At 35.2% G+C, this 27,584-nt stretch overlaps 2 protein-coding genes across 2 annotated transcripts; one reads left to right on the top strand and one right to left on the bottom strand.

Moving 5' to 3' along the window:
* Positions 1-25,514, top strand: LOC111053545 (zinc finger protein 135). The gene is made up of 4 exons (XM_039435721.1): positions 1-298; positions 5,602-5,754; positions 9,375-9,447; positions 23,792-25,514. The coding sequence occupies exons 3-4, from the start codon at positions 9,412-9,414 to the stop codon at positions 25,118-25,120; spliced, it is 1,365 nt and encodes a 454-aa protein (XP_039291655.1). The 5' UTR covers positions 1-298; positions 5,602-5,754; positions 9,375-9,411; the 3' UTR covers positions 25,121-25,514.
* Positions 2,246-2,719, bottom strand: LOC120352943 (keratin-associated protein 4-3-like). The gene has a single exon (XM_039435291.1). It carries the CDS (start codon positions 2,717-2,719, stop codon positions 2,246-2,248), a length of 474 nt encoding a protein of 157 aa, XP_039291225.1.
* Positions 25,515-27,584: the final 2,070 nt, after the last annotated feature.

Below are 27,584 nucleotides of genomic sequence, written 5' to 3'. Positions count from 1 at the left end.
GTCTAAGGTCTGGTCCTGGTCTGGTCTGTCACTCAATCAGTTTCATCTTTTAGGTTAATGTGTTTTCTTTTCTGTTAGCCAATTATAACATATTAAATTATTCATTTTTCTTCTTAATTGTCTTGTTCCAATTTTGCATTTCATTCTATGTAGTATGTATTAGCCTACTCTTTATTCTAGTAACATATGAGGTACATCGAGCCAGTGCTGTATAGGTATTTCAGACACGTACAATAACAGCTAATGACATTATCTAATAATGTATATTTTGTTATAAAACACGTTGATGGATTTGCAAGTAAGTTCATTATTGTTAAATACTTAATATTCTTACTCATTAACCAAATATTGCAGCATTGCATCGAGCTATCTTACCGTATTTTTTTCTAAAAAATGTCAGGCAAGCTGGACTACCTACATAGTAGACTATTTGATTTATTTCACATTACATATAATAGGCCTACCCCCTGGAGTAGTTTTAATGCCATAATGGAAAAAACAGTATAATATAGCCTAGTCTACAATAGTTGGACTAACTTAGCATTCGAAAATATTTTATTTGATAGGCCCACGGTAGTTTCATTTTCATATTGCCATTTTACTTTCCTTGCCCTATTACCATAGGTAAGGAAAGTATTGCTTTCCGAAAAAATTAAGGTTTCTAAATTTCTATAGGCTTACGTTTCTAGGTCCCCTGAGTCCGAAAAAGTGGTTTTTGGGTATTGGTGTGTTTGTGTGTGTGTGTGTGTGTGTGTGTGTGTGTATGAGTGTATGTGCGTCTGTGTACATGATATCTCATCTCCCATTAAACGGAATGACTTGAAATTTGGAACGTAAGTTCCTTACACTATAAGGATCCGACACGAACAATTTTGATCAATTGCAATTCAAGATGGCGGCTAAAATGGCAAAAATGTTGTCAAAAACAGGGTTTTTCGCGATTTTCTCAAAAACGGCTACAACGATTTAGATCAAATTCATACCTGTAATAGTCATTGATAAGCTCTATTAACTGCAACAAGTCCTATATCTGTAAAAATTCCAGGAGCTTTGCCCCATCTATGCAAAGTTTGATTTTAGATTTTCAATTATCAGCCTTCATATACAATTTAAACAAAAAGTTTCAAGTGGAAAAGATTGAGCATGAAAATCTCTGCAATTAATGTCCAGTAACATTTTCACCTAAAATTGAAAATAAGTTTGTAATTCGAGAAAATGTGATTATTTAATTGCAAACTGTTGTTTCTATTGAATCATTCACTACGAAGAGATAGCAGACCTCGTGTATCTCCAGCGTTATTGTCCTATCACCAGCTGTCTCATATCTTTGAATAGTAGACTTGAGATGCGCGAGAACACTAGCGTCAGGTGATAATTTTCATAACGGCAAGGAAAGCTGTGTGAGTACGCCACACCAGATTTTCAGTGTAGGCTATTGGCCACGGAATCCAGCATTGACATCTATGTAATTATAATAATTTCATAAAGTGACCTGGCTGGCTCAGGTCTGGTATCACAGTTACCAGGTCGCCACTGATAAATTTCAGGGCTTCTGACATGTCCTAATGACTGCTTCTTGGGCAGCCGGGACCGACGACTTAACGTGTTCATTCGAAACTGCAAGCCTATATCCAAATGTAATATACATCGATAGAGAAGGTCAAGGAGAGTTTAAATATTTATAAAATTCAATGAAATCCATAATGATGACCATTGATTTTTTGGGGTCTTGTGAAAATTCGGGTCCCACAGCAGCAGGATGGAGAGCGCTGCAACTCTTTGCTGAGACCAGGGACTGGTTCTCCGCGAATAAGCTCCTCAACGAGGGAAAGACCCAGAAATTGATGTGTACTCTTGACAGCACAGATCCAAACCAGGCACCTGTCACCCTCCTCGGATTCAGTGCATAGATCCAAAGCTGACCTAGGAGCACCATATTCTTGAAGTGTGCAAGAAGCTGTCAAGAGTCTCATATATATTTTCAGGAAGTTGAGAGCCCAGCTGAGAGTCGAGCGGTTGCTGATGTTGTACCATGCAGTATTTGGTAGCCGCATACTGTGTGGTATCTTGATGTGAGGACATTCGCTACATGCCAGAGACATTCTACTGCTCCAAAAGAAAGCTCTCCGTATCATCACATATAGCAAGTATAATGCACATTGCCAGCCAATCTTCCGCAGATTGGGCATCCACACAGTCTGTGAACACTACATCTTAGCTTCACTGCTGTATGTGAGGAGTATCATCACAACGTCACATCGGAGAGAGCAAATGCACTCCTACAACACTTGGAGAGAGCAAATGCACTCCTACAACACTCGGAGAGAGCAAATGCACTCCTACAACACTCGGAGAGAGCAAATGCACTCCTACAACACTCGGAGAGAGCAAATGCACTCCTACAACACTCGGAGAGAGCAAATGCACTCCTACAACACTCGGAGAGAGCAAATGCACTCCTACAACACTCGGAGAGAGCAAATGCACTCCTACAACACTCGGAGAGAGCAAATGCACTCCTACAACACTCGGAGAGAGCAAATGCACTCCTACAACACTCGGAGAGAGCAAATGCACTCCTACAACACTCGGAGAGAGCAAATGCACTCCTACAACACTCGGAGAGAGCAAATGCACTCCTACAACACTCGGAGGACAAATTTGGCGTTTGTCGAAGGTGAAGGACTGTTGAGCCGGTGAGGGCGCGTCCAGTGAACATCTTCAGGTCTTCCTTATCTAGGTGGCTAATTGAAAAAAGTTTATATAATATCAGTGACTTCTTTAATGGATATTTGTGATCTTCAACACTGCTATCATGATCAAGTAAAGTGTGATCTGTTTGACCAGTGTTTTTTATTTCTCATGTTGAAATATACCGACTGACATGATCTATCCAGGAATGGCCTGGTCTTTGATCGAGATATTTGATATTTCAACAGACATGAGGAAAAGACGTCTTAAATTCTTTGGCCATATCATGAGGCTTCCCAATCATAGAATTACAAAAATATAGTAAAGTATGTAGCATCGCTTGTAAATGGAGGGGAATGGATTCAAAACGTTAAAAAAATTAGTTTTGGCAAAATTTACTGAAAATGGTATTCCAATCGAAATAAATAAAATTTGATTGTCAAAAAACCGTTACAGCATAGACAACGTCAATACATAAGATAACAAATCAATAAGTTCAAGTCACACACTTCTACAATAGTATATATAGACATTATTAATGTCTAGAAGAATCAGTGCTTCTTTGTGAAAAATATAAATAAATAAATAATGGTTAATTATTATAATAATAAATACAAAAACAACAAAACACAACTACAATAATAATAAATAAGTTCAAGTTAGTGTTTTCTACTATAGTACCTATCACAGATTGGTAATGAAGAGAAATTTAATTTGAATAACAAGATATTCAGAATCTTCTTCTTCATCTTTTAGCATTACAGTCCTATGAGGACGTTGGCTTCCATGACAATTCCTTTCCATCTGTTTCTATCACCAGCAACTCTCTTCCATCCCCTAATTCCCAACACTCGCAGATCTCTCTCCACATCTTCCAGCCACCTTCTCCTTGGTCTCCCTCTTCTTCTTGTGCCTTCAATATGGCCTTTGGCAACCTTTTTCTATTCATCCTCTCAACATGTCCAAGCCAGCGTATCCGTCGTCACTTGATCAAACGTACATTATCTTCCCTTCCAAGTCTATTATTTATCTCTTCATTACTTCGTATGACTCAAACTTCAGCTGTTCTTATGGGTCTCCATATTCTTCTGATAATTTTTCGTTCGAAGACTGAGATATTTTATGTCATTCATGAGAAGTGTCCATGCATGGATTCAATACTAGCCAACTATATGGGCCGGTTTCCGAGCATGGGATTTGGCTAAGTTCTAGACTTTAAACAGCTGGAGTCAGAAAATGTGCTGTCCGAAACGGGGCATAGTCGCAGTCTTAAAACAATCTTATTTTTTCATTTCTATAATTGGAAACGTTTTTCCTTGACGAAATGAAACATTCCTAATTAATTCAAAACAGCTGAAACTTTACACTATTTTCTCTTTATTTTATTTTGTGTTCAATTTTCTAGCTTTTCGAAATTTAATTCAAACGTGACTATGATGACTACCTATACAGAGTGAGTCATGTATGGGAACCCTTCAATAAGTTGGAGACTGTTGTAGATATAATACTGTAACTCTCAGGATAAGTTATTGGTTAAATATTCTACCTTTTGACGACTGTACTTTTGACGGTGACTTAGGGGTTGTAACTCGAATATTTTAAATGTAAACACCCATTGTGTGGTACATCATTTTAAAGCCCTCTATAAACGAGAAAGATGACATCAATAAAAATGTTTTATGATTATTTTATCCAAAATGGCGGCTGATTGAACTTAATCAATTATTTATATTTATCTTTTATCAATTATAGCCGCCATTTTGGTTATAAGTATCATAGAACATTCTAATTGAAGTTATCTCTCTTGTTTCAAAGAGGCTTTTAGAATGATGTGCCACACAATGGGTGTTTACATTTAAAATATTCGAGTTACCACCCCCTTGTGAGGGGTTGAAATTAATTCAGTTGTACTTCAAAAGGTAGAATATTTGACCAATAACTTATTCTGAGAGTTACAGTCTTCAACAGTCTTCAATTTATTGAAGGGTTTCCATACATATGACTCACTCTGTATAATGACTATGACTACGGCCCTTTTTGGGAAGCCAGCTAAGTTGGAAAGCCGTTTTTTTAAGTTCTGACTCCAGCTGTTTAAAGTCAAGAACTTAGCCAAATCCCGAACTCAGAAACCGGCCCTATATTTTTTGTTTGAATATCCTTTGTGACACATATTTTATTGTAAATGGGAAGGCAGTTTGTTGAACAGTTTTTGTCCTATGATCTCGAAAGTATCAAGAGATTTTGTTAGTCTTTGATGCTGTATATAAATGCGATTTCTGAACATCACTTAGTTTAATAGATATTAAAAAAAAAATAATGGGGAATTATTCCAGAGGTGAAAGCTCTAATAGTTAGTTGGAACAAGTTGAAGTGAAGAAAGTAAAGCTGCATTTTCTCAAAAAATGAAAAGCTGGTGGGGAAACAAGAAAACACCAAGTCTAGTAATCAACTACATGAATGAATCATCGACATAATCTTACTCATAATAATAAAAAAGTTACATAACCGTCTCAAGGTAGGGTAGGTCACCTATCACTAAAGCAGCCATATCTCAATATTTTTTCAATCTTGAACAATGATGTGTCAATCGATTTGTAATTAAATTAACTGAAAAAAGTTATTGTTGCAACTGTTTTTCTAAAATCAGATATAAATATTATCTGACCTTTATTTATTGGTTTTCATAAAATATGTAGACTATACCTACTTTTACTTTATGTGGCTCTACAGTCCATGATGAACTTTGGCTCCCTCAACATGACGCGTCCACGTCTCTCTATCTTGTGCTCTTGAAAAAAGTTGTTCTTGTAACAGTTTTGTAAAATCAACTACTGTATAAATATTATCTGACCTGTATTCATTGGTTTTCATAAATGTAAAATTTGGCTATATTATAAGATATTTTTGCAGAGAGAGACTACAGGTATGTATCATGTTGGCGAATTTATCGAAATCAATGATGAACTCAATCGAACTATTAAGGAGGAGAAAGTTGATGAGGACGTCAATGAGAATCATATGGATGAAGAAGGAGAAGGAGCCGACAACGACGTGAGAGGGCAGGTAGGAAGAAACAGTATAATCACAAACCTATTAGTAGGAGAACTAGTAGTTCTGTGAACAGTAGACCTCACGCAGTATTTTCATCCACAAGTACCTGACTAATTACTTGTATAGACCTTATGGAAATACAGCAATAGACTGGCTTCTCCACACATCTGTGTGATCACTTGTCAGCTTATTTATGATTGATAATTCTATAGTCTGATTTTTACTCTAATATTGGCGTATGAAGGAGGCTCATTTTTCCTTTTATGTTATCCTTGAAATGCAAAATTTCCAAAAACCTTGTATATACGTTGACGCGCAATTAAAAAAGGAACATACCTGTCAAATTTCATGAAAATCTATTACCGCGTTTCGCCGTAAATGCGCAAAATATAAACATTTAAACATTAAGAGAAATGTCAAACTGTAGACTTGAATCTTAGACCTCACTTCGCTCGGTAAAAAACCTATTAAATTTGTAATTTAGGGCCGGTTTCCGAGCTCGGGATTCAGTTAAGTTCAAGACTTAGAGAGACAGCTGGAGTCAGAAAATTGGCTTTCCAAAACGGGGCGTAGTCGCAGTAAATAATTGCAGCAAAATAAATCTTTATTTTATCATTTATATAATTGGAAATATTTTTTCCTTGACGGAATGATTCTTGACGATTCTTTTTTTTTCATATTTCCCTATAAATTTCCATTTAATTTGTGAATTTACAAAATCTTACCAGACACACTTAATTGAATGAAAAAGACTAAGAAATTGTCAAAAAACCACTCATTTATTGATAATTAGAAAGACCGGTTTCGGTTATTACACCATTGTCAATCTCTGATAAACCAGAAAATTGGCTTTCCAAAACGGGGCATGGTCGCCGGTTTTATGAAAATAGTCCCAGTTTTTATTCTCTCATTTCTATACTTGGAAACGTTTTTTCTCGATTAAATTAAACCAATTAATGCCAAAACCAATTAAAACCAATTTTCTGACTCCATCTGTTTAAAGTCTAGAATTTTGCTAAATCCCGAGTTCGGAAGGTTAGGTAGTAAAGCATACATTTTATTCTTCAATGTTGTTTTCCATCACAAACTGCTTATTATTAAATCACTTTTTGCTATTAGAAAAAACGACTAGCGGTCAGATATTTTACAATAAATGAATTAATCACTCACTGTGACAATGAGATCTTTCGGCAGTTCCGCCATCTTCTTGGTTGTACTCATAGACAAGTAGAAGGATAGGATGGCAATTTTTAGTGTGCTGTTGGTGTCTATTGGATTAGTCTGTTGATGGTGTTGGTGTCTAAAGGTGCGTACAGATATACGCGCCGCGAACATTAGCAATTCACTTTTAATCAGCTGACTATATCTGTATTTTCTACAGAAACGGTAATATACAGATATAAATAGCTTGGCATCAGCTGATTAAAAGTGAATTGCTCGTGTTCGCGGCGCGTATTATCTGTACGCACCTTATTGGATTAGTGTCTGTTGGCGCTGTCGGTGTCTATTGGTGTCTATTGGGTTAGTTGTGGCTGAGAAGGTAATCAAGGAGGATGTGGGTTTTGAAGTTGGTTTGTTCGTTTAATATACATTGTCGATTACTTTTAAATTGGGTGTATATTTCAAATAGTTATTTTGTGTCTAATTCTGGTCCTTTGTTTTTTATGTGTATGATTTGTAGATCAGTATTTATGTTTGTGATTTTCTTGAATTAGGTGGTCGGCGAATGCAGATTCTGTTTTTGTTTTTAGTCCCTGGATATGTTCCTTGTATCTTTGATTGAAAGAACGGCCTGTCTGTCCGAAATAGAATTTATCACATTCAGAACATTTTAGCTTGTATACTCCTGGGAGATTGAGTTTTTTGTTGTCTTGTATTTTTTCTCTTCTATTGATTTGCTTGTAGATTTTATTTTTTGTTCTAAATGCCACTTTATACCCAGATTTTCGAAACATACTTCCCATTCAAGTCCTTCTCTTGTTTTTTTATTTTTGATTTTTTGTAGTAGCTTTTCGGTTAGGTTGTGTTGGTATCCGTTCTGTTGTGCTAGATATTTTATGGTATTGAGTTCTGCTTTGTAGTGTTCAGGTGAGAGGGGGATGGTTTGAAGTCTGAAATTCTACATCGGACAGACAGGCCGTTCTTTCAATCAAAGATACAAGGAACATATCCAGGGACTAAAAACAAAAACAGAATCTGCATTCGCCGACCACCTAATTCAAGAAAATCACAAACACACAAACATAAATACTGATCCACAAATCATACACATAAAAAACAAAGGACCAGAATTAGACACAAAATAACTATTTGAAATATACACCCAATTTAAAAGCAATAGACAATGTATATTAAACGAACAAACCAACTTCAAATCCCACATCCTCTTTGATTACCATCTCAGCCACAACAAACCCAATAGACACCAACAGCGCCAACAGACACTAATCCAATAGACACCAACAGCACACTAAAAATTGCCATCCTATCCTTCTACTTGTCTATGAGTACAACCAAGAAGATGGCGGAACTGCCGAAAGATCTCGTCGTCACAGTGAGTGATTAATTCATTTATTGTAAAATATCTGACCGCTAGTCGTTTTTTCTAAAAGCAAAAAGTGACATACATTTTATATTTGAAATTACTTCTAGTGAGTTTTCACTTATAAATTTAATATAATGTCCACTAATACTCTGTCAAGGAATAGAAAATTGGTCATTGAAGAAATCATTGAATTGCTTGCTCTATTGGCATTACTTACACTAACGCTACTCAAATCGCGATGCGACTCCATACATGAACGATCAAAGTGAGTGTTTTGTCAACTACAATGACAAAATCTCTAATTATAAAATGACTGTAGAACTCTGAATAATACTAGCATACTATTGTCATATTTTTATTGTTTTCAAGTCGAAAAGGTCTAAAAGACTAGTAACAGCAATTAGAGTCGTATGATTTGAGTCGCGCTACTATAAGTATTGCCTGAAATTCAAATTTCGAACATAAATTCAGATTTCCATTGGTTTTGAAAATGTTTTGATTGCTAGGTTTAAATGAACAACAACGTTATATATTTATTTATTAGGTTAGCACAAACAATACAATGATCACAAAAGAAAAAACAGGCTATTGCCCAAAACTTCTTCAATTTTATTATGAAATTATTGAAAAATATAATTTCTTGCTTAATAAAATATAATTGATTATTTTCAACAAGAATGAACAGTTGATATTTGTTGTTGGTTATCCATCTTGTTTTTACTATTATTATTACTATCATATTTGATAAAAAAGTAAAGTGAAAAAACACTCACATTCTCTGAACAACATGTTGGCTATTTGGCTTGAAAATGTGCAATACCAGCACGAAACGGACGTCGCCACATCAAAGAATTTGAATGTTTTTTTCACTTTGAAGTTTTATGAAATACGATAGTATTAAGTTGATATTTCATCAATAAACCTGTATCAGCTACCGTCTATAGAAGGCATTGACAAGACAGAGGATCGGCAACGTTGTTATCCTATCTTGCTCCACTGCCATTATAACGTGCACCTCACTATACGAATACAGTAGTCTGTTCTAAAAGACAGAAATATTTGTGTAATGTTTGGATTTTGTTGTCAGTTTCAGATGGTTATTGTTAAGCAAGAGTGGCAAGCAGATGCCGATGAGGAGAGTAGGACGTCTTGGACTGAAGGTGAGGTTCATAAATAATTTATTTCATTATTTATCATAAATTAATATATTCAATCATGTTTGATCTCATTTTCATAGAACAAGTCGTATTGAAACATGACAATAATAATATTTCGTATACAATCTATTGTTAGATACTCCTCAAACTGCCGGCATTGGTTGAATAAGAAGCACCATTGTGACAGTTTGGAGTGAATCTCTTTAATGTTTCAAAGTATTATTTAACGTGAAGTGTGTTATAATAATAGTTATTATCAGAATATACTAGACTCACCCTTTAGCACATATCAACGCTTCTTTTTCTTTAAATCTATATACTAAGAGAGAGTAGGGTTGTGTTTGTTCGCATCAAAACAAGTCAACTTGTGGATTGCATACCGGAAAAACGGGAATGATTTAGATCTCCAAATTTTGCACATATATTCTAAAAATATCAATCTCGTGCACCTGGAAGCCCAAATTTCAATTTTCCTTCTAGATTTCCCAGAATTAATGTTCAAATTTCATTAATGGTAAATACGACTTCATAAAAAAATCAACAAATCATATGGTCAAAATTAAAAAAGGAGCATCTGTTTCTATTATTGCTTTCTACCTGATACAACTTAACCTCAATAATATTGTTTTGATAATAATTGATAAATATTTTTAATAATAATGATAATATTTTTATTATAAATATAATAATAGTATTGTTTTGATAATTAATAAAAAATTTATCTTCGCAAACTCTGTATAATAATATGGTGAATGTGAAACAGCTGCATCGAAGAAATTATCTTAAAAACATCTGTTTAGATAAAAATCTGGTGTGGTACACTTACACAACTTTCTTTGCTCATTGAACTGTAAGCCCCATTCTTAAACAAGAATAATTTAGGGGAATAACATAATGACGTTTGACGGCAACATATTTGAAACTACGATCAGACTTTTGTATATGTGTATATATAAATGTTTTCAGAGTACTTTTTCCTTTGTGTCAATTGTGAAATTCGATGATTTTTTTGAAAGTCGTCAAAACAGCTGTTCTACAGATGAAATATCTCGACAATGTGTTCTTTTTATGAACTGCTCTACCTACCTACATCATGCACGAGAAGGAGGTTACAGAGTCCATTTCTCAAGGATGGGGTGGACCTAGTGATGTAAAATTCCCTGGAATTTAAAATTGAGGAAATATTCTCAGGGAATTTAAGAGAAATATTCCCAAAAATCATAAATTCCCGGGAATTTATGGGAACTTGAGGAAATTTATGATTCTTTTCATAAAAAGACCTGTTATACAACAGATTTATGTAAGAAATATAAGGATGAATAACGTATCGGATGAATAACGTATAAATTGTAGTAAGTTCAAAGAAAACAGTAATTTGAAGCTCATAGGAGAAATGAGCACTCAATAAATCATTCAATTGCACCACTATTATCATGCTACTTTCATGTCTTACAAGTTGAATAAGATTTTTTTACTTACTAATAAATGCCTGTAGATCAGGTCAACAAAGTATTGGAGTGTAATTTAAATTTCATTGCATGATTTAATTCAATTTCTCCGCACAAAAATAATTGACCCTAAATAAAGATTAGAATTAGAATATAAATCCAAAAATTAGAAATTATAAAATACAGTAAAATTGGCTAAACTAAAACAAGGAGCATACTCGAGTTTAATTCAATATCAAAAAGAAAATAATTCCACAGCTCACAACCTTTCAAGAGTCATTGAGGCTTGTAATAAGATACTAGTCCAGGCAACGAATGCTCAAAAAGGTATAGAGGGAAAAGTTTGGAACCAAATTTTTTTGTCCTCGAAGTCATTTTAAGGGTAGTGAGGGGGTAAAAAGTCCTCACTCCTACTACACTCAACTCTAAAATTGCTATAAAAATTTATGGAAAACATAAAATGATAAAAAAATACATTAAATTGAAGAGAATTGAATGCTCTTCAACTCACTGTCTTAAATACACCTATGGTCCAGTCAATGAAATATTATATAGGGAAAATTTTGGAACACAATTTTTGACCCCGTAGCTCTTCTTTTAAGGATACTAAGGGGGTAATCATATTAAAAGTCCTCACTCCTACCCCCTGTGTAAAAAAATACATTTTTTCGATGCTTGTTGTTGAGTAATAAGCCCTGAAAGTGCAAAAAGTTGGAAGAATAACTGTCTTTTCAAAGATTTTACACTTTTAAAAGTGAATATCTCAAAAACTAAAGAAGATATCACAAAACTCTACTGTACAAAACTTGTAGGAAATTTATCTAGCTTCATTTTTACTCACTTAGCCATGTCGCTAAAATGCATAGTTTTCCAGTTACATGCGTGTCAGCCAGAAATGAAAAAATGCAACTCTTAAACTACCCTCACCCCTTAAGCTCAAGGAGTAGGGATGAGGACTTTTGATATGTTCACCTTCTAACTAGTTCAAACAAAGCTGCGAAGTTAAATATTGTGTTCCTAACATTCCCTCCCAATTTCCCTGACAATTGATATATTGTTGTTAAACTGAAGATTTCACACTCAACACTATAACGGCTGCAACAAAATACTGCAACATAAAATAAAGAGACCATAGATGAAATTGAAGAGAATATGAGCTCTATGAGCCCATGATTAGCATTGATTTTTTCGATGAATCTTTAAAAAGTTATAAGGTCAAAAAGATTAAAAAATTGGAGATGGAAGGGTTTTTCTTCAAAATGTGATACCTCAGTAGAGAGCTCATACCTAGAAAACTATGAAAGATATGGAAAAATGTTGGAAATGATACTTGTAGGATATTTTGTGAGCTTTAATATTATGATTGTGTTCGAAAAAAAATTCCGAAAGGCGCATATTGTTCGAGATATATGCAAAAAACAAAATATGGCACTTTCAAGCCACCCCCACCACCTTAGCACAGGAGGTAGGAGTGAGGACTTTTGATATGTTTACCCCCTTAATACCCGTAAAAGAGCTACGGGGTCAAAAATTGTGTTCCAAAATTTTTCCTCTATAATCTTTCATCGACTGGACTATACGAGTATTTAAAAGACAGTGAGTGAGTGAGCAAAAACAGGCTCAAAGAATGATGATTTATTGATTATATCAATGTAAAATGTGGCTGAGCTTGATCAATATCAAATAGAATGATGATTTATTGATTATATTGAAGTAAAATATGAGTGTGATTGATCAATTTCAAATCTTTTTTAGAGCAATTTTTTAAATTCCCTCAAGTTCCCATAAATTCCCTTAAATTCCCAAAATTTCTTGGCCTCGGAAATATTGCCAAATCATAAGTTCCTTCCCACTGGGAATATTCCCGATCCACATCACTAGTGGACCCCCCATTAGTTTCCCAGAAAGGAGACTCATGCCAGTTGATAGAGCTGATAAATAACTATACAGCGTATGAATTTGAAAAAAATCGGTCAAGTCATTTTTGAGAAAATCTTGAAAAACATGGGTTTTTAGAAATTATCCGCCATTTTTCTCAAGAATATTACGGAGCTCCTGCAATTTTCCCAGAAATGAGACTTATGTCAGTTGATAGGGCTTATGAATAGCTATCCATGGCATAAATTTGAAGAAAATCGTTAGAGCCGTTTCCGAGAAAACCGTGAAAAACATGGTTTTTTAGTGATTATACGCCATTTTGCTCAAGAATATTACGGAGCTTCTGCAATTTTCCCAGAAATGAGACTCATGTCAGTTGATAGGGCTTATAGATAGCTATCCATGGTATAAATTTGAAGAAAATCGTTAAAGCCGTTTTCGAGAAAACCGTGAAAAACATGGTTTTTTAGTAGTTATATGCCATTTTGAATTGAATTTTATTGAATTATTTCTTATTGTCGGATCCTTATGTTATAAGCACCTTAAGTTTAAAATTTCAAGTCAATCGGTTGATTAGGAATAGAGTTATCGTGTTCACAGACATACACACACACACACACACACACACACACACACACACACACACACACCGACCAACACCCAAAAATCATGTTTTTGGACTCAGGGAATCTTGAAACGTATAGAAAACTTGAAATTAGGGTACCTTATTTTTTTGGAAAGCAATACTTTCCTTACCTAAGGTAATAGGACAAGGAAAGTAAAAACATAGTTTTTATATTTCGTTTTCCTGATGCAATGTTTAGGCCTACACGTGGCATGGATTATTAATTTTTCAGCTACAACAGTTTTTTGGGTCAAAGTGCTAAATAAACGTCTACAGTTTCATCAATGCTGTATCGGCAATATGAAAACGCATGCAGTTAATATGTCTTTGAATAAACGTGTTGATATTTACATAAATAAATTATTCTCTTCCATTTTTATTTAATTGAAATTCCAAAATTATTCGAGTCCTGATAGAATGACTTATTCACTGTACAGTTAGTCGAAAATTTTAATATTGGAATGAGGGGTATTTTGGCAAGCTGAGCAAAAACATAAGGTCATTTATGCACCTTTTCGTTATTATCTTAAAATGAAAAATCTGGTGTGGCGCACTCACACAACTTTCCTTGCCGTTAAGAAAATTGATCACCTGACGCTAGTGTACTCGCGCATCTCAACTCTACTATTCAAAGATATGAGACAGCTGGTGATAGGTCAATAACGCTGGAAACACACGAGGTCTGCTATCTCTTCGTAGTGAATGATTTAATAGAACCAACAGTTTGCAATTTAATAATCACATTTTCTCGGATTTCAAGCTTATTTTCAATTCTAGGTGGAAATGTTACTGGACATTAATTGCAGAGATTTTCATGCTCAATCTTTTCCACTTGAATTTTTTTGTTTAAATTGTATATGAAGGCTGATAACTGAGAATCTAAAATCAAACTTTGCATAGATGGGGCAAAGCTCCTGAAATTTTTACAGATATAGGACTTGTTGCAGTTGATAGAGCTCATCAATGACTATTCCAGGTATAAATTTGATCAAAATCGTTGGAGCCGTTTTCGAGAAAATCGCGAAAAACCCTGTTTTTGACAACATTTTCGCCATTTTGCCGCCATCTTGGATTGCATTTGATCGAAATTGTTCGTGTCGGATCCTTATAGTGTAAGGACCTTACGTTCCAAATTTCAAGTCATTCCGTTAACTGGGAAATGAGATATCGTGTACACAGACGCACATACACTCATTCACACACACACACACACACACACACACACACACACACACACACACACACACACACACACACACACACACACACACACCACACACACACACACCACACACACACACACACCACACACACACACACACACACACCACACACACACACACACACACACACACACACACACACACACACACACACACACACACACACACACACATACACACACACACACACACACACACACACACATACACATACCCAAAAACCACTTTTTCGGACTCAGGGAACCTTGAAACGTATAGAAATTTAGAAATTGGGGTACCTTAATTTTTTTCGGAAAGCAATACTTTCCTTACCTATGGTAATAGGGCAAGGAAAGTAAAGATGAGTTTTGTGGGTTGTCAAAACTCCCTCTGAAAGGAAAACTACTCAACTTATTCTATCTTTTAGTAAAATAACAATTATCATCCATCCATCTATTATCTTCTATTCGGGAGTGGCCGTAGTCGAGTGGATCAGATGCTGGCTTTATGATTCAGAGGCCCGGGTTCAAATCCCGGCCCGGGCAAGATATTTATCTCGGGTCACTCCCATGTTTCAGATGGACACGTTAAGCCGTCGGTCCCGGCTGCCTAAAAAGCAGTCGTTAGGTCATGTCAGAGGCCCTGAAATTGATCAGTTGCGATCTGAAATCTCTGGAAGACACCAGACCTGAGCCAGCCAGGTCACATGATATTATTATTTATTATCTTCTATTCTATAATAAAGGAAAGAAGTGGATTATACACTTATACAGGTTTAAAGTATAAGAAAATTATGTTTGACGCATCATCACGTCTGAACTACTGGACTGATTAACTTGAAATTCTGCATATAAATTCTTAATCAACCGAGGATTCTTATAGGTATATTTCCAATTCTTCTAGATTTCACACAAATCTACGGCGAGCATTCATTTTTGCGATGCATTGTTGGAGAGTTGTAGGCCCTGAAACATCAAAAAATAAGATTAAAAGCTGTTATTTTAACAATTTTACACATTTAAGAGCGTATATCTCGAAACCTATTGGAGATATCACAAATCACCACAGAATAAATATTGTAGAGAATTTATCAAGCTTTATTTCTGAATAGTTAGTCATGTCGGTTTAACGAATTTTTCTCAAGATATGAGCGTGTAAGCAAAACATTGAAAAATGCAACTTTTAAACCACCCTCATCCCTCTAGCACAAGGGGTACGGACTTTTGATATGTTTACCCTCTAACTGGTCCCAACAAAGCTGCGAAGTCAAAAATTGTGTTCAAAACATTCTCTCCAAATTCCTTTGTCAATTGGTCTATTTTTGCATAACTGAAGATCTCACACTCAACAATGAAGCTGCTGCAACAGTCGTGGGGATGTGCGTAAACTTGTGAAATTATACATAAAATTGAAGAGAATTTAATGTTCTATAAGCTCATGATCAGCATGGATTTTCCCCATCGATATTAAAAAGTTATAAGAACAAAAATAGCAAAAAATCGAAGGAAAATGTGTTCTTTTCAAAGATGTCACATATTTTAGAGCGATTATCTCGAAACGTGAAAGAGATATAGAAAAAGTTGTTCAATCAATATTGTAGGAAATTATGTGAGCTTTAATTTCCTATAGATTAGTCATGTCTGTAAAATGCATAATTTTCGAGTTATATGCGAGAAACCAAAAAATGGTACCTTTGAACCACCGTCACCCCCATAGCACAGGGGGTAGGGGTGGGGACTTTTGATATGTTTACCTCCTTACTACCCTAGACAGAACTGTGGTGTCAAAAATTGTCTTCCAAACTTTTCCCTCTATAACACTTCGTTGACTGGGCTAAGATGATAATTTTTTTTATGTATAGCTGCCTGACAGTTAAAACATCCAGCTCACTAAACAGGTACTCACTTGGATAGAGTCTGGGTTTTCCCAATATAGCTTTTATAAGGTGTTTTTGAATTGCAAAAAGTTTATCCAAGTGGTTTGAGTATGTTCCACCCCAAATTTATATTCCATATTGCAGAAATGATTGAATGTAGACAAAATATATGAGTCTTGAGATTTTTTATTACTAACTTGGCTGATATTACGAAATTTACTTATCCAGTGTCTGAGTTTGTTACATGTACTATTGATGTGAACATCCCAACGCAAATGTTGATCAATCATTACACCCAAATATTTGACATGATGATCTCTATTAAGCTTTGAGCATGTACAATTCATCCAATCAAAATCGTTGCAATTCACATTATGGATTTTAATGAAATCCAAACCTCGCGGCTGGCCTATAGAATTTGGGGAGAAAGACATGAAATTACTTTTTTTAATGTTCAATGTTAATATATGCTCATCAAACCAGGATTTTACTACTTTAAGTCCGGATTCTGCTGCTTTTTTAGTTCCTCCCAATTGGCTTCACTGAATAACAATGAAGTATCATCAGCAAAAGCGATTGCAACACTATTTTTTAATTCCAACTTGAGAAGATCATTTATGTAGATTAGGAAGAGAATCGGCGACAAGACTGTTCCTTGAGGAAGACCGTAATCAGTGAGTTGTTCAAGGCTGGTTTTATTATCAATTTTGAGCATTAGGAATCTGTTTTTTAAATAGCTATTGGATAAATCGAGGGCTATTCCTCGAATAACCAACTTTTCCATTTTTATCAGAAGTTTTTAGTGAGGAATAGTGTCAAAAGCTTTAGCTAGGTCTAAAAATATGGCTATTGTTTTATTTTTGTTATTGAAGTTTTCTGTGTTAGAAGAGATATTGCATCTACTGTACTTTTTTTTGACTGAAACCAAAATTGATTTTTGTGAATAAATCATATTATGCTTTAGGAGGTAGCTAACTAAACGGTATTTTATTAACTTTTCAATAATTTTGGAAAAAGTGCTCAACAAGCTGATTGGACGATAATTTGATAGATTTGAAGCATCACCTGATTTATGTAGGGGTATGATATTGGCCAATTTTAAACTATCAGGGAAAAACCACTCCGCAAAACATCGATTTATTATCACCTTCAATGATTTTATAATAATTATGTAGTGAAATAATTTTTAAAATCATATTGCTAATATTGTCAATTCCTGTAGCTGAGTTATTGTTTAGAGAGTTTATTGTAGCAGTAATTTCATTTTCATTGGTAGGTGTCAAGAAGAAAGAGTTGTAATGCTCCACACATGAGTCCTTGAAATTACTACATGTTGTTACAATGGGATTATTTGACTTCAATTTCTCAGCATAAAGTTTTCCTAGGCGAGCAAAATGTTAATTTAGTGTATCAGCTTCTATTTTGGGAATTTTTTAGTATGTCTTCTACCTAACAATTCGTTTAGAGTTTCCCAGATTTTCCTTGAGTTGTTTATATTCTGATTAATTTTGTTCTTATAATACTCACATTTATTCTGTTTTATTAATTTATTAAGAAGATTTCTGTAATTGTTATACGCATTTCTTAAACGGTCATTGAAAGGCTGCTTTGAAAGTGTTTTAAACAATTTGTACCGTTTTTCAATCGAATGTATAAGACCACGCGTAATCCAAGGTTTAAGGGGTTGTAATTTATATTTTGTCAGTTAAAATTTTCATTGCTTCATTCACTTGTAAATTGTCATCTAATAGGTTACCCCAGTATTCAGTTTCAATAGATAATATCAATTTATTGAAAGAATTATTTTTACTTACAATTTTGTTAGTTGAAAGATCAATGTGGATGCTGACACAAAAGTGATCAGTGATGTTTGTTTTTATTACTGAACTTAATACATTGTCGGGATTGAAAGTGGAATTCTTCAAAAATATGTGATCGATAATCGACTCAGTGCCGTTTTGAACTCTAGTAGGCTTGTTTATGTATGATTTCAAACCATTCAAAGATAAAATTCCGAAATATTCATTAGTAGCAAGCGTAGACTTATTCATATGTATATTCAAGTCACCGGCAAAAATTATATTAGGCTTATTTTTGATAGAATACAAACAATTGAGAAAATTATCTACATTGGTTGAAGGATACCTATAAACAGTGATAAGTGTTATATTATCTTTCGCACCTGGCACTTGTACATCCAAAAGAATTGAGTTGGAATCTTTTATTTCGTAATCCAACTCATATACTATAAAACTACTTTTGAAAAAGACACAAATTCCATCACATTTATTTGTTTTACCTGGCTTGTTAACTACTGAATAACCATTCAAATAAAAATTGAAATCAACCTCTTCAACTACCCAAGTCTTACTAAGGATAATAATATGAAACTCTAATGAACAATTACTGATACCGTAATGTAAGACAGCTCATCAAAATTCTTTCGCAAACTTCTTATGTTTACGTGAATAATGTTCAGGTAAGATTGATTATCACTACTACCAAACAACTTAATCTGAGATTGAAAAATATCCTCTATTATAATTGTATTGTAAGTCTCAAGTGAAATATGCACGTCAGTGTCATTTATAAGAACCATACAATAAAAAGGAAAAATTAATAGGAAAAAGAAAAATAAGCTATTTAAAACCGTGTACTAAAGGAGAAATTAAAAAAGAATTAAGAAGGAGTAAGATTAACTCTGAGAAAAAAATAGGAGAAAGTTAACGTTAAAGGAGATGAGAAAGTCTATTACTATTAATGAAAGAAAAAAAATCAGAGCTCGGTCATCTCGTGACACATATTGCCACATTTAAATATTTATCAGTCTTTAAATAATAGAAAGCAGTAAATACAGTGTAGTAATACATTTATTCAAATGGTTTGAGGTCCTCTTCGTTAGTTATACGTTTTACCGGAGAGTCTTGTTGTTTACGAATGAGAATCTTTGCATCACTCACCCAGACATAAGCTAATTTATTGTTCTTTTTAAGATCTCTAGCTTTATTCAGTAGAAATTAATTGTTGTATGCAGTGAGATGATCGTTCCCATAGATATAACCTGGTGGAAAATTACAGTTCAAGTCTCCATTTTTCAAGTGTCCTTTTGCTTTCGCCGCACATTTCCAATCAATTTTGGCAGTTCTTGACGTGAAGCGAACTATTATAGATTTTGTCTTATTTTTAGAAGAAGGAACCCTATGAGCAACAGAAATATCGTCTCTTTTGAACGGAGTATTAATCGCTCTAGCAACAGATTCTAGGATTGTGTACACATTTTCATTTATCGTCTCCGGAACCCCTGCTATCTCCAAGTTGTCCAAACAAGTGTACTGCTGAATTTCATTAATGTCTCTTCGAAGTTTAATATTTTCAATTTCAAGCTTCTTAGACTTTCACTGATTTGTTTTCTCCTCGCAGTTTCCGATTTCCAACTTTCAACAGTTGAATTAAGAGAGTCGTAATGATTTTACCCAACTCTTCGAGTTTAACATTAAATACCTTAGGGTGCGTACACAAAGAAAGCTGGTTGCCGGCGCCGGAAAACCAGCCGCTGTAAGCGCGTCCCGGCTTGAGAAGAACTTAACATGGTTTCAAGTGTGCCCGTACACAGTAAACGCCGGTGCCGGCTCAACAAGTGCAACAAGCGCGAGCTGCCGGCGTCAACCGGCAAACAAGTATGAAGAGAACATTCTTGTAGCCGGGGTTTCCAGCAACTGGCTCAGTCTGCGAGTGGTCTCTGTACTGTGCGTACAGTTAGTCTCCAGTACAGTCTCTGTACTGCAGTTGGTTAGCGTAGTGTGTACTGTGCAGTAGTTTTAAAGATGGTTGATACAGATGATTTAATTTCCAAAGTTTTTCAAAAGAAGGCGATTTGGGATAAACGGGAGAAGTTGCACGCGAACCGATAATGCGAATTATATTTAGCCAGTACAGTGGGCTATACACTATACAGTATTAGCCTACGTATAAAATATGCAACTGTAGGCTGTGCCTGTAGAATAAATTATTGAAACACTTAGAACAATAAATTAGTTATGCAAAAACTCATATTCATGACCGTAAATAAATTCTATATTGAATTGTTTTTGGAAAAATACGATTCACAATTTCAGGTTTTCTAAACCCGAAAATCCCGGGATCGACGCTTGAAAATCCCGGGATCGTTAGGTATAGAAAATGGACCGGGATCCAGGGATTCGGGATCCCGGGATTGACATCCCTAGAAGACTTCAGAAATCAAAAGTGAACAAGTTATCCACCTTATAAATATGGATAACTCTTACCTCAAAAATATGACAAGACGCTCTTCTGGTTCTATTGGTTGTTTATGCCAGTTTGACCACTTTTTAATCAAACGTCCTTCAATGTTTCTTAATATTATTATTTTTTATTTATTTATTTATTCCTTGAAAAAGCATTACAATAATTCACAATTTAGAAATATAACAACAAAATGAATCAATAGGAAAATACAAATAAACATAAGGAACTACTTCCCCAAAAAGAGCAAGCTCGAGCTTGGGGAAGGAGCAGCCGTACTTTGACTACTTACTTATTATTAATTAACATTACAGTATATACATTAACAACTAAAATCAAATCCTTTCAATAAACAAGATAAATCAGTGATGCTATAATAGATCAATATATTTACATACAATATGTGTTAGATGCAACAAAATTTGTAAATTATAATAAATTATAATAATGACCTGATATTGCCTAGCTCAGTGTATAACATGATATAAGATGTGGTACAAAATGAAATCTATTCAATTGGAATAATTACTATACTAATGTAATCCAGAAATTCTCGGCACTATCCCAGCCATGAGAGCTAACCAGATACTTTTTCAAATGTAGTCCAAAGTTTTTTTGGGCGAGTAAAACTCTCAAATTACTTGGAAGAATATTAAAAAATAATGGAGATAAATATATGAAGCTACGCTGACCAGCAGTAGTCAATAATCTAGGAACAGTAACCAGACCTGACTCCTCCCGTCTTGTAATAGCACAATCCGTTCTATTAATGAAATGAAAAAGTGATAGCTTCTTATAATATAATATGATGTGTTTCAGGTATATCTGTCTAATCGGTAGAACTGAAAATTCCAAAAAGCCAATCTTGTTGAATACATTCTATTCTTTTTCAGAATAATTTTTAATATTAAATTTTGTATTGTTTTTACTGGTTTTAGAACATTTGTATATGCACCACCCCAACCCACAATACCATATTGGAGCAATGACTGTGCCAGTGCATAATACACCATCTTCATGACTTTCATAGGCAAAACAGAACGTAATTTCACAAATAAATAAATAAGTTTTCTAGATCGTGTAGTAAGCTGCGTCAAATGTACATCCCACTTTAAATGCTGATCAACCATTACTCCAAGATATCTGATACTGCTAACCTTCTCTATTTTATTACAATTAACTGAACACCCTAAATCTACATGACTAAGACAATTTGGAGAATGCAAAACAAGTGACATATTAACTGGCTGATTCTGTATATTCAAGGAAAAAGAGATGTATTTTGTTTTGGACAAATTCAGAGTCAGTTTTCTTCTATCAAGCCATTTTTTTACTTCTCCCAGTCCCCTAGCAGCTGAGTCATATGTGCTAGCCCAGTTTTCTTCATGATATGTAATCGAAAGTCGCTAGCTCCATTCTCATGTATGTGTAGAACCGTTGTGGGTCACCTTTTAGTTGCGGAAACAAGTGATGGTATTCACCAAGTTTCTTCCTATGTCTATTAATAACATGAACACCGAATTTCCTCCTTTGCAATAATTTTAAATGAACACTCTCCGCCAAAAACACATCATCACTAGACGAAGACATCTTTGACACTGCTCAAAGTGAACTGACTTGTCGCGCTTGTTACCAGCTTTCTTTATGTACGGCTTCAAGCTTTTACCGCGCTTATAAGCTCGAGGAGCAAGCTGCTGGTTTTCCGGCGCAGGCAACCAGCTTTCTTTGTGTACGCACCCTTAGTGAGGGTGTTTTCGATAGTTTTTATCAAAGTGGACTCAAGATCGTTACGGTCGGTTGAAGAAGATTTTTCTTTACATTCGTCGCACTTCCAAGTTGATTTCTTCACTCCGAGTTTTCTAAAATTCTCTTACGTACGAATTGTAGTACATCTTGGATGGAAAAATTCCTTCATCCACAGCATTCTAGGATATCTTTTGAGTTGTTGAAATCCGATTCACACTTGTAACAAACATCAGCCATGGCAAACAAAAAAATTGATTCAGAATTAATTAAATAACACAGAAAATAATTGACGATCGTGTACGAGATGGCACGCTTAACAAACTATCACAGTTATCATACAGATAAGGCAACTCGAAAAGCACGACCGTTCGCTCTGAAAGCTAGAGCAACACTGACCGTTCAGCAACACTGCAGCTGATCAGATGCGGAACAGCACCAGTGTCGCATTTAGCAGTGTTACCGTTCTATTATGCTAATTAATTAGTATGCTCTCACATTATTGTGAGAACGATGATAAATAAAGGGTGACACAGAATAACAGGAACTTTTAAGAACGCCATAACCCATTAGTGGGAAGGGCAAACTTGATTTTATTCAAACTAATGTAAAGTTCAAGACTTGCCATTTGAGAATTATTAATAACATCTATCACTTTTTGACAAATTACTCCTTTAATATGGCTTCCTCCTGCACGAATACACTCTTGAAATCTGTGTTGAGATTCCTGAACGATTGCTGCAACATTTCAGCTGGGATATTGTTAATTTCATTTTGAATTGTCTGTTATGATGCAACTACAGTTATTGGTCAAGTTGTGAAAACGTTTGATTTGAGATAGCTCCACAAACAGGAAATCGCAGGTGGACCAGGAAACGCAACCTAATCGTGAGATTACACGGTTACCAAACATTACTCACTCGCACAGTTGCCATTGAATTCCGTGCAGAGTGGATTTCGCTCATAATATCATCATTAATTTTGAATTAATTAAAAATTAAAACATAATTGAAAATGATATCCACAATATGAGGTATCGTCAACACAGATTTCAAGAGTGTATTCGTTCAGGAAGTAATTGTCAAAAAGTGATGGATGTTATTAATAATTCTGAAATGGCAAGTCTTTAACTCTACATAAGTTTGAATAAAATCATTTTTGCCCTCTCCCCTAATGTTTTATAGCGTTTTTAAAAGTTATCGTTATTCTGTGTCACTCAGTATATATATCTTCGACATCTATTCTGCGTCATACGGGTTTCGTAAATACCCAACTTTCAAGAAACCTAACAAACTATTTTGTTTGCTTCCAGAATCAACTGAACCTGAAAGCTCCACTGCAATATTGCCACACTCGTCTCCTATTGAAAGCGAAAGGGGGGAATTTCAGTAATTGTGATGTGTTCCGCAATGATGTAAGTAAACTAGGGAAAGAAAAAGGAGCCGACGACGACGAAGATGATGAAAAGTTCTTAAATTCTTCTGAAACTGGCAACAATCATTATGTTTGCACATACTGTGATTATAAAACAAGTCTTCAGTTGAATTTTGAAGCACATGTGAGGAAACATGTTGCAGTACTTTTTAGTGACTCTTCTAAGGTAAAGTCACAAGTTGAAACATCCAGTGAGACTACCCAGCATATTTCTAGTTCTAATGCAGATGATTGTGTTCAGAAGAAAAAAAAACGTGTTAAATCAGATAACACTAAATCAAGTTTGGATTCTGAACGCTACAATTGCAGCAAATGTGAATACAAGAGTTATAGGGCCGACCATATGCAAGCACACATGAACAAACACAACATCGATGGATTAGTGTTGGAAAAAACAAAAAAGAAGAGGATTCGACCAAAAATACCGAAACAAGAAGTGCTTTTCAACTGTGGATATTGCGATTTCAAGTGTCCCAAAACAGACATGATGAAAGATCATTTAAGAGTTGTGCACGCTGGGAAGATGGCAGCTGAGAAGATTGGGGGGAGGAAGAGGAGGGCGGAAAAGGTGCCTTTCACGTGTGAACTGTGCGGCTATAAGTGTGTCAAGTTGTGCATCATGGAGGTTCATAACCGGACCCATACGGGAGAACGGCCGTTCAGCTGCAGTCATTGCGAACTGAAGTTTGCGCAAAAATCGCACCTCACCAAACACCTCAAACAGCACACGGGTCTAATCACCCTGAAATGCAAAGACTGCGACTACGAGAGTTCTGACCCTGCATTGATGAAACAACACACGCAACAAGTTCATCGATTGGTGAAAACGTTGCAGTGCTGCCACCTGTGCGACTACAAGTGCTTGACGGCGTCACTGCTCGCGCGACACCTTCGCACACACAGCGGTGAAAAGCCTTACTTGTGCACAGTGTGCGCCTACCGCTGCTCGCAGATGAGCACACTGACGGCGCACTTTCGCACGCACACTGGCGAGAAACCCTACAGCTGTGACCAGTGCGAGTTCAAGTGCACTCAGCACTCGGCGCTCAAGAACCACCAGCTCACACACACTGACTACAAGCCTTTCACCTGTGAGCTGTGCGGACACCGATGTGCGCGCGCAGCCAACTTGAAACTGCACATACAACGGCGACATCTCAAGCACCACTACTTGTCACCACAATCATCATCATCTTCCATTAAATAATAATATCGAGTGACCTGGCTGGCTGAGGTCTGGTGTCAGAGTTTACATGTCGCAACTGTTCAATTTCAGGGCCTCTGACATAACCTAACGAATACTTTTGCATTCAAAAACCTCACTTTGGTCGGTCAAAATTTTTCTTAGGCCTACTTCATGGTTTTTGACATTACATTGCAAGGTGAGGTATATTTAGCTGCCGACGAGGAGCTTAGTTTTTAATTATACAAGTTGTATCTTCAATATATTTCAATTTAAAAAATAATTTGTGCATTGAAATGATATGTTTTGGACGTTGAAATTTTTAAATACTGTATTGAAATATTAAATATTAATTGTATAAATTATATGTTGAAAATGAAGATAAATTATATTCTGCCTTTGTAAAAATACAAAAAAATATTTTCTTAAAAGTTTTATTCTTGATCTGCTGTTCAATAATTCGCTTTAATCTTTCTTGATTCAAAATTTTTTGTTTTTAAGTTTTTGGACTGATATTTTTTATAAGAGTGAAGAAATTTGACCCACTTAGTGAACCAGCACATTCCGAAAAGGGACATTTTGAGCTGTTTCTTCCCCAGTCATTCTTATTAATAGGTGTAGCCTAATAATTGATTGAATAAATAAAATAATATGATTTAGTGGGCTATCAAATTTGACTTTTCCAATTTGTAGGCCTACTCATACCTACATGTTTTGATAAATTCGTCGTGTTTCAAGATGCTGGCTCAATATTTAGCTCACTGGAAGCTGGAAAAACCTTGAAATTCGAGGTCCTAAAGGTACTAGTAGGTCTATCAGTGACTATAAAGGGAGAATGAGAGTAAGATGTGCTGAAGATGTGGCTCATTGTCTTGAAACGGATTCTGATTCTAAACAAATTGAATTTGGGCCTAAGTGACGTTGTAAACTTGCAGTTTTATATATTAGGCCTATATAGCCTACAGTTTGTGCAAACCTCAGTTTGCAGCACGGGGCTGTATGGCTAATTTTATTTCAATATTCAAATTCAAATGATCTTTATTCACAAAAAAAGTAACACAGCAGCAGAAACATTATATAAATAGTGAATATCCCCCACAAAGACAACAAGTCTGGGTGTGGGGAATGAGCACCGTGAACTGCATTATAACAACTGACAGTTGAAGATTTACAATAAAAAAACAACAAAAAACAATAGAATAAGTATAGTAGATTAAATAAATAAAAAAGCATCTTTAGAGGATGCGGAGAGCACTTAATGTTGTTGAACCCAAATTTCTGTAGTTTAATATACAGGGTGTCCCAGATAAGGTGTAAACCCCGGCTACCATAGATTCTACATGCAATCGTTTCAAGGTCCCCTGAGTCCAAAACATGATTTTTGGTATTGGTCTGTGTGTGTGTATGTGTGTGTGTGTATGTCTGTGAACACAATAACTCCTTCCTAATTAATCGATTGACTTGAAATTTTAAACTCAAGGTCCTTATACCATGAGGACCCGACAATAAGAAATTCAATAAAATGCAATCCAAGATGGCGGAAAAAATGGCGGATAATTACTAGAAAACCATGTTTTTCACGTTTTTCTCAAAAATGGCTGTAACGATTTTCTTCAATTTATACCATGGATAGCTATTTATAAGCCCTATCAACTGACATGAGTCCCATTTCTGAGAAAATTTCAGGAGCTCCGTAATATTATTGAGAAAAATGACGGATAATCACTAAAAAACCATGTTTTTCACGGTTTTCTCGAAAACGGCTCCAACGATTTTCTTCAATTTATACCATGGATAGCTATTCATAAGCCCTATCAACTGACATGAGTCTTATTTCTGGAAAAATTCCAGGAGCTCCGTAATATTATTGAAAAAAATGGCGGATAATCACTAAAATACATGTGTTTCACGATTTTCTCAAAAATGACTTGACCGATTTTTTTCAAATTCATACCCTGTATAGTTATTTATCGGCTTTATTAACTGGAATGAGTCTCCTTTCTGAGAAACTAATGAGGGGTCCACCCCATTCTTGAGAAATGGACTTTGTAGCCTCTTTCTCGTGCATGAGGTAGGTAGGTAGAGCAGTTCATAAAAAGAACACATCGAGATATTTCATCTGTAGAACAGCTGTTTTGACGACTTTTAAAAAATATCGAATTTCACAATTTACACAAAGGAGAAAGTACTCTGAAAACAACTATACACATATACAAACAGAAGTCTGATCGTAGTTTCAAATATGTTGCCGCCAATCGTCATTATGTTATTCCCCTAAATCATTCTCGTTTAAGAATGAGGCTTATAGTTAGTTCAATGAGCAAGGAAAGTTGTGTGAGTGTACCACACCAGATTTTTCTTGATTTTTTTTCACAGTAACAATATTATTTTTTCAATAATGAAAAAGCTTTGCCATTTTATAAACTATCGAATGAGTATAAATTTTCCTGGAAAATTTCAAACTAGAGTGTTAAAAAATGAAAATTTT

This window comes from Nilaparvata lugens, chromosome 9 (genome assembly GCF_014356525.2).
Source record: "Nilaparvata lugens isolate BPH chromosome 9, ASM1435652v1, whole genome shotgun sequence".
In the NCBI taxonomy this organism is placed as follows: Eukaryota; Metazoa; Arthropoda; class Insecta; order Hemiptera; family Delphacidae; genus Nilaparvata; species Nilaparvata lugens.
The sequence above is the reverse complement of the archived record's forward strand: the minus strand, read 5'-3'. Positions and strand labels throughout refer to the sequence as shown.

What these genes read in the sequence shown, in the direction of transcription:
- LOC120352943 (XM_039435291.1), bottom strand. Translation starts at nt 2,719, where the DNA reads ATGTTCACTGGACGCGCCCTCACCGGCTCAACAGTCCTTCACCTTCGA.
- LOC111053545 (XM_039435721.1), top strand. Translation starts at nt 9,412, where the DNA reads ATGCCGATGAGGAGAGTAGGACGTCTTGGACTGAAG. An exon ending in TAGGACGTCTTGGACTGAAG is followed by an intron (nt 9,448 to 23,791) that starts GTGAGGTTCATA and finishes GTTTGCTTCCAG; the next exon opens with AATCAACTGAACCTGAAAGC.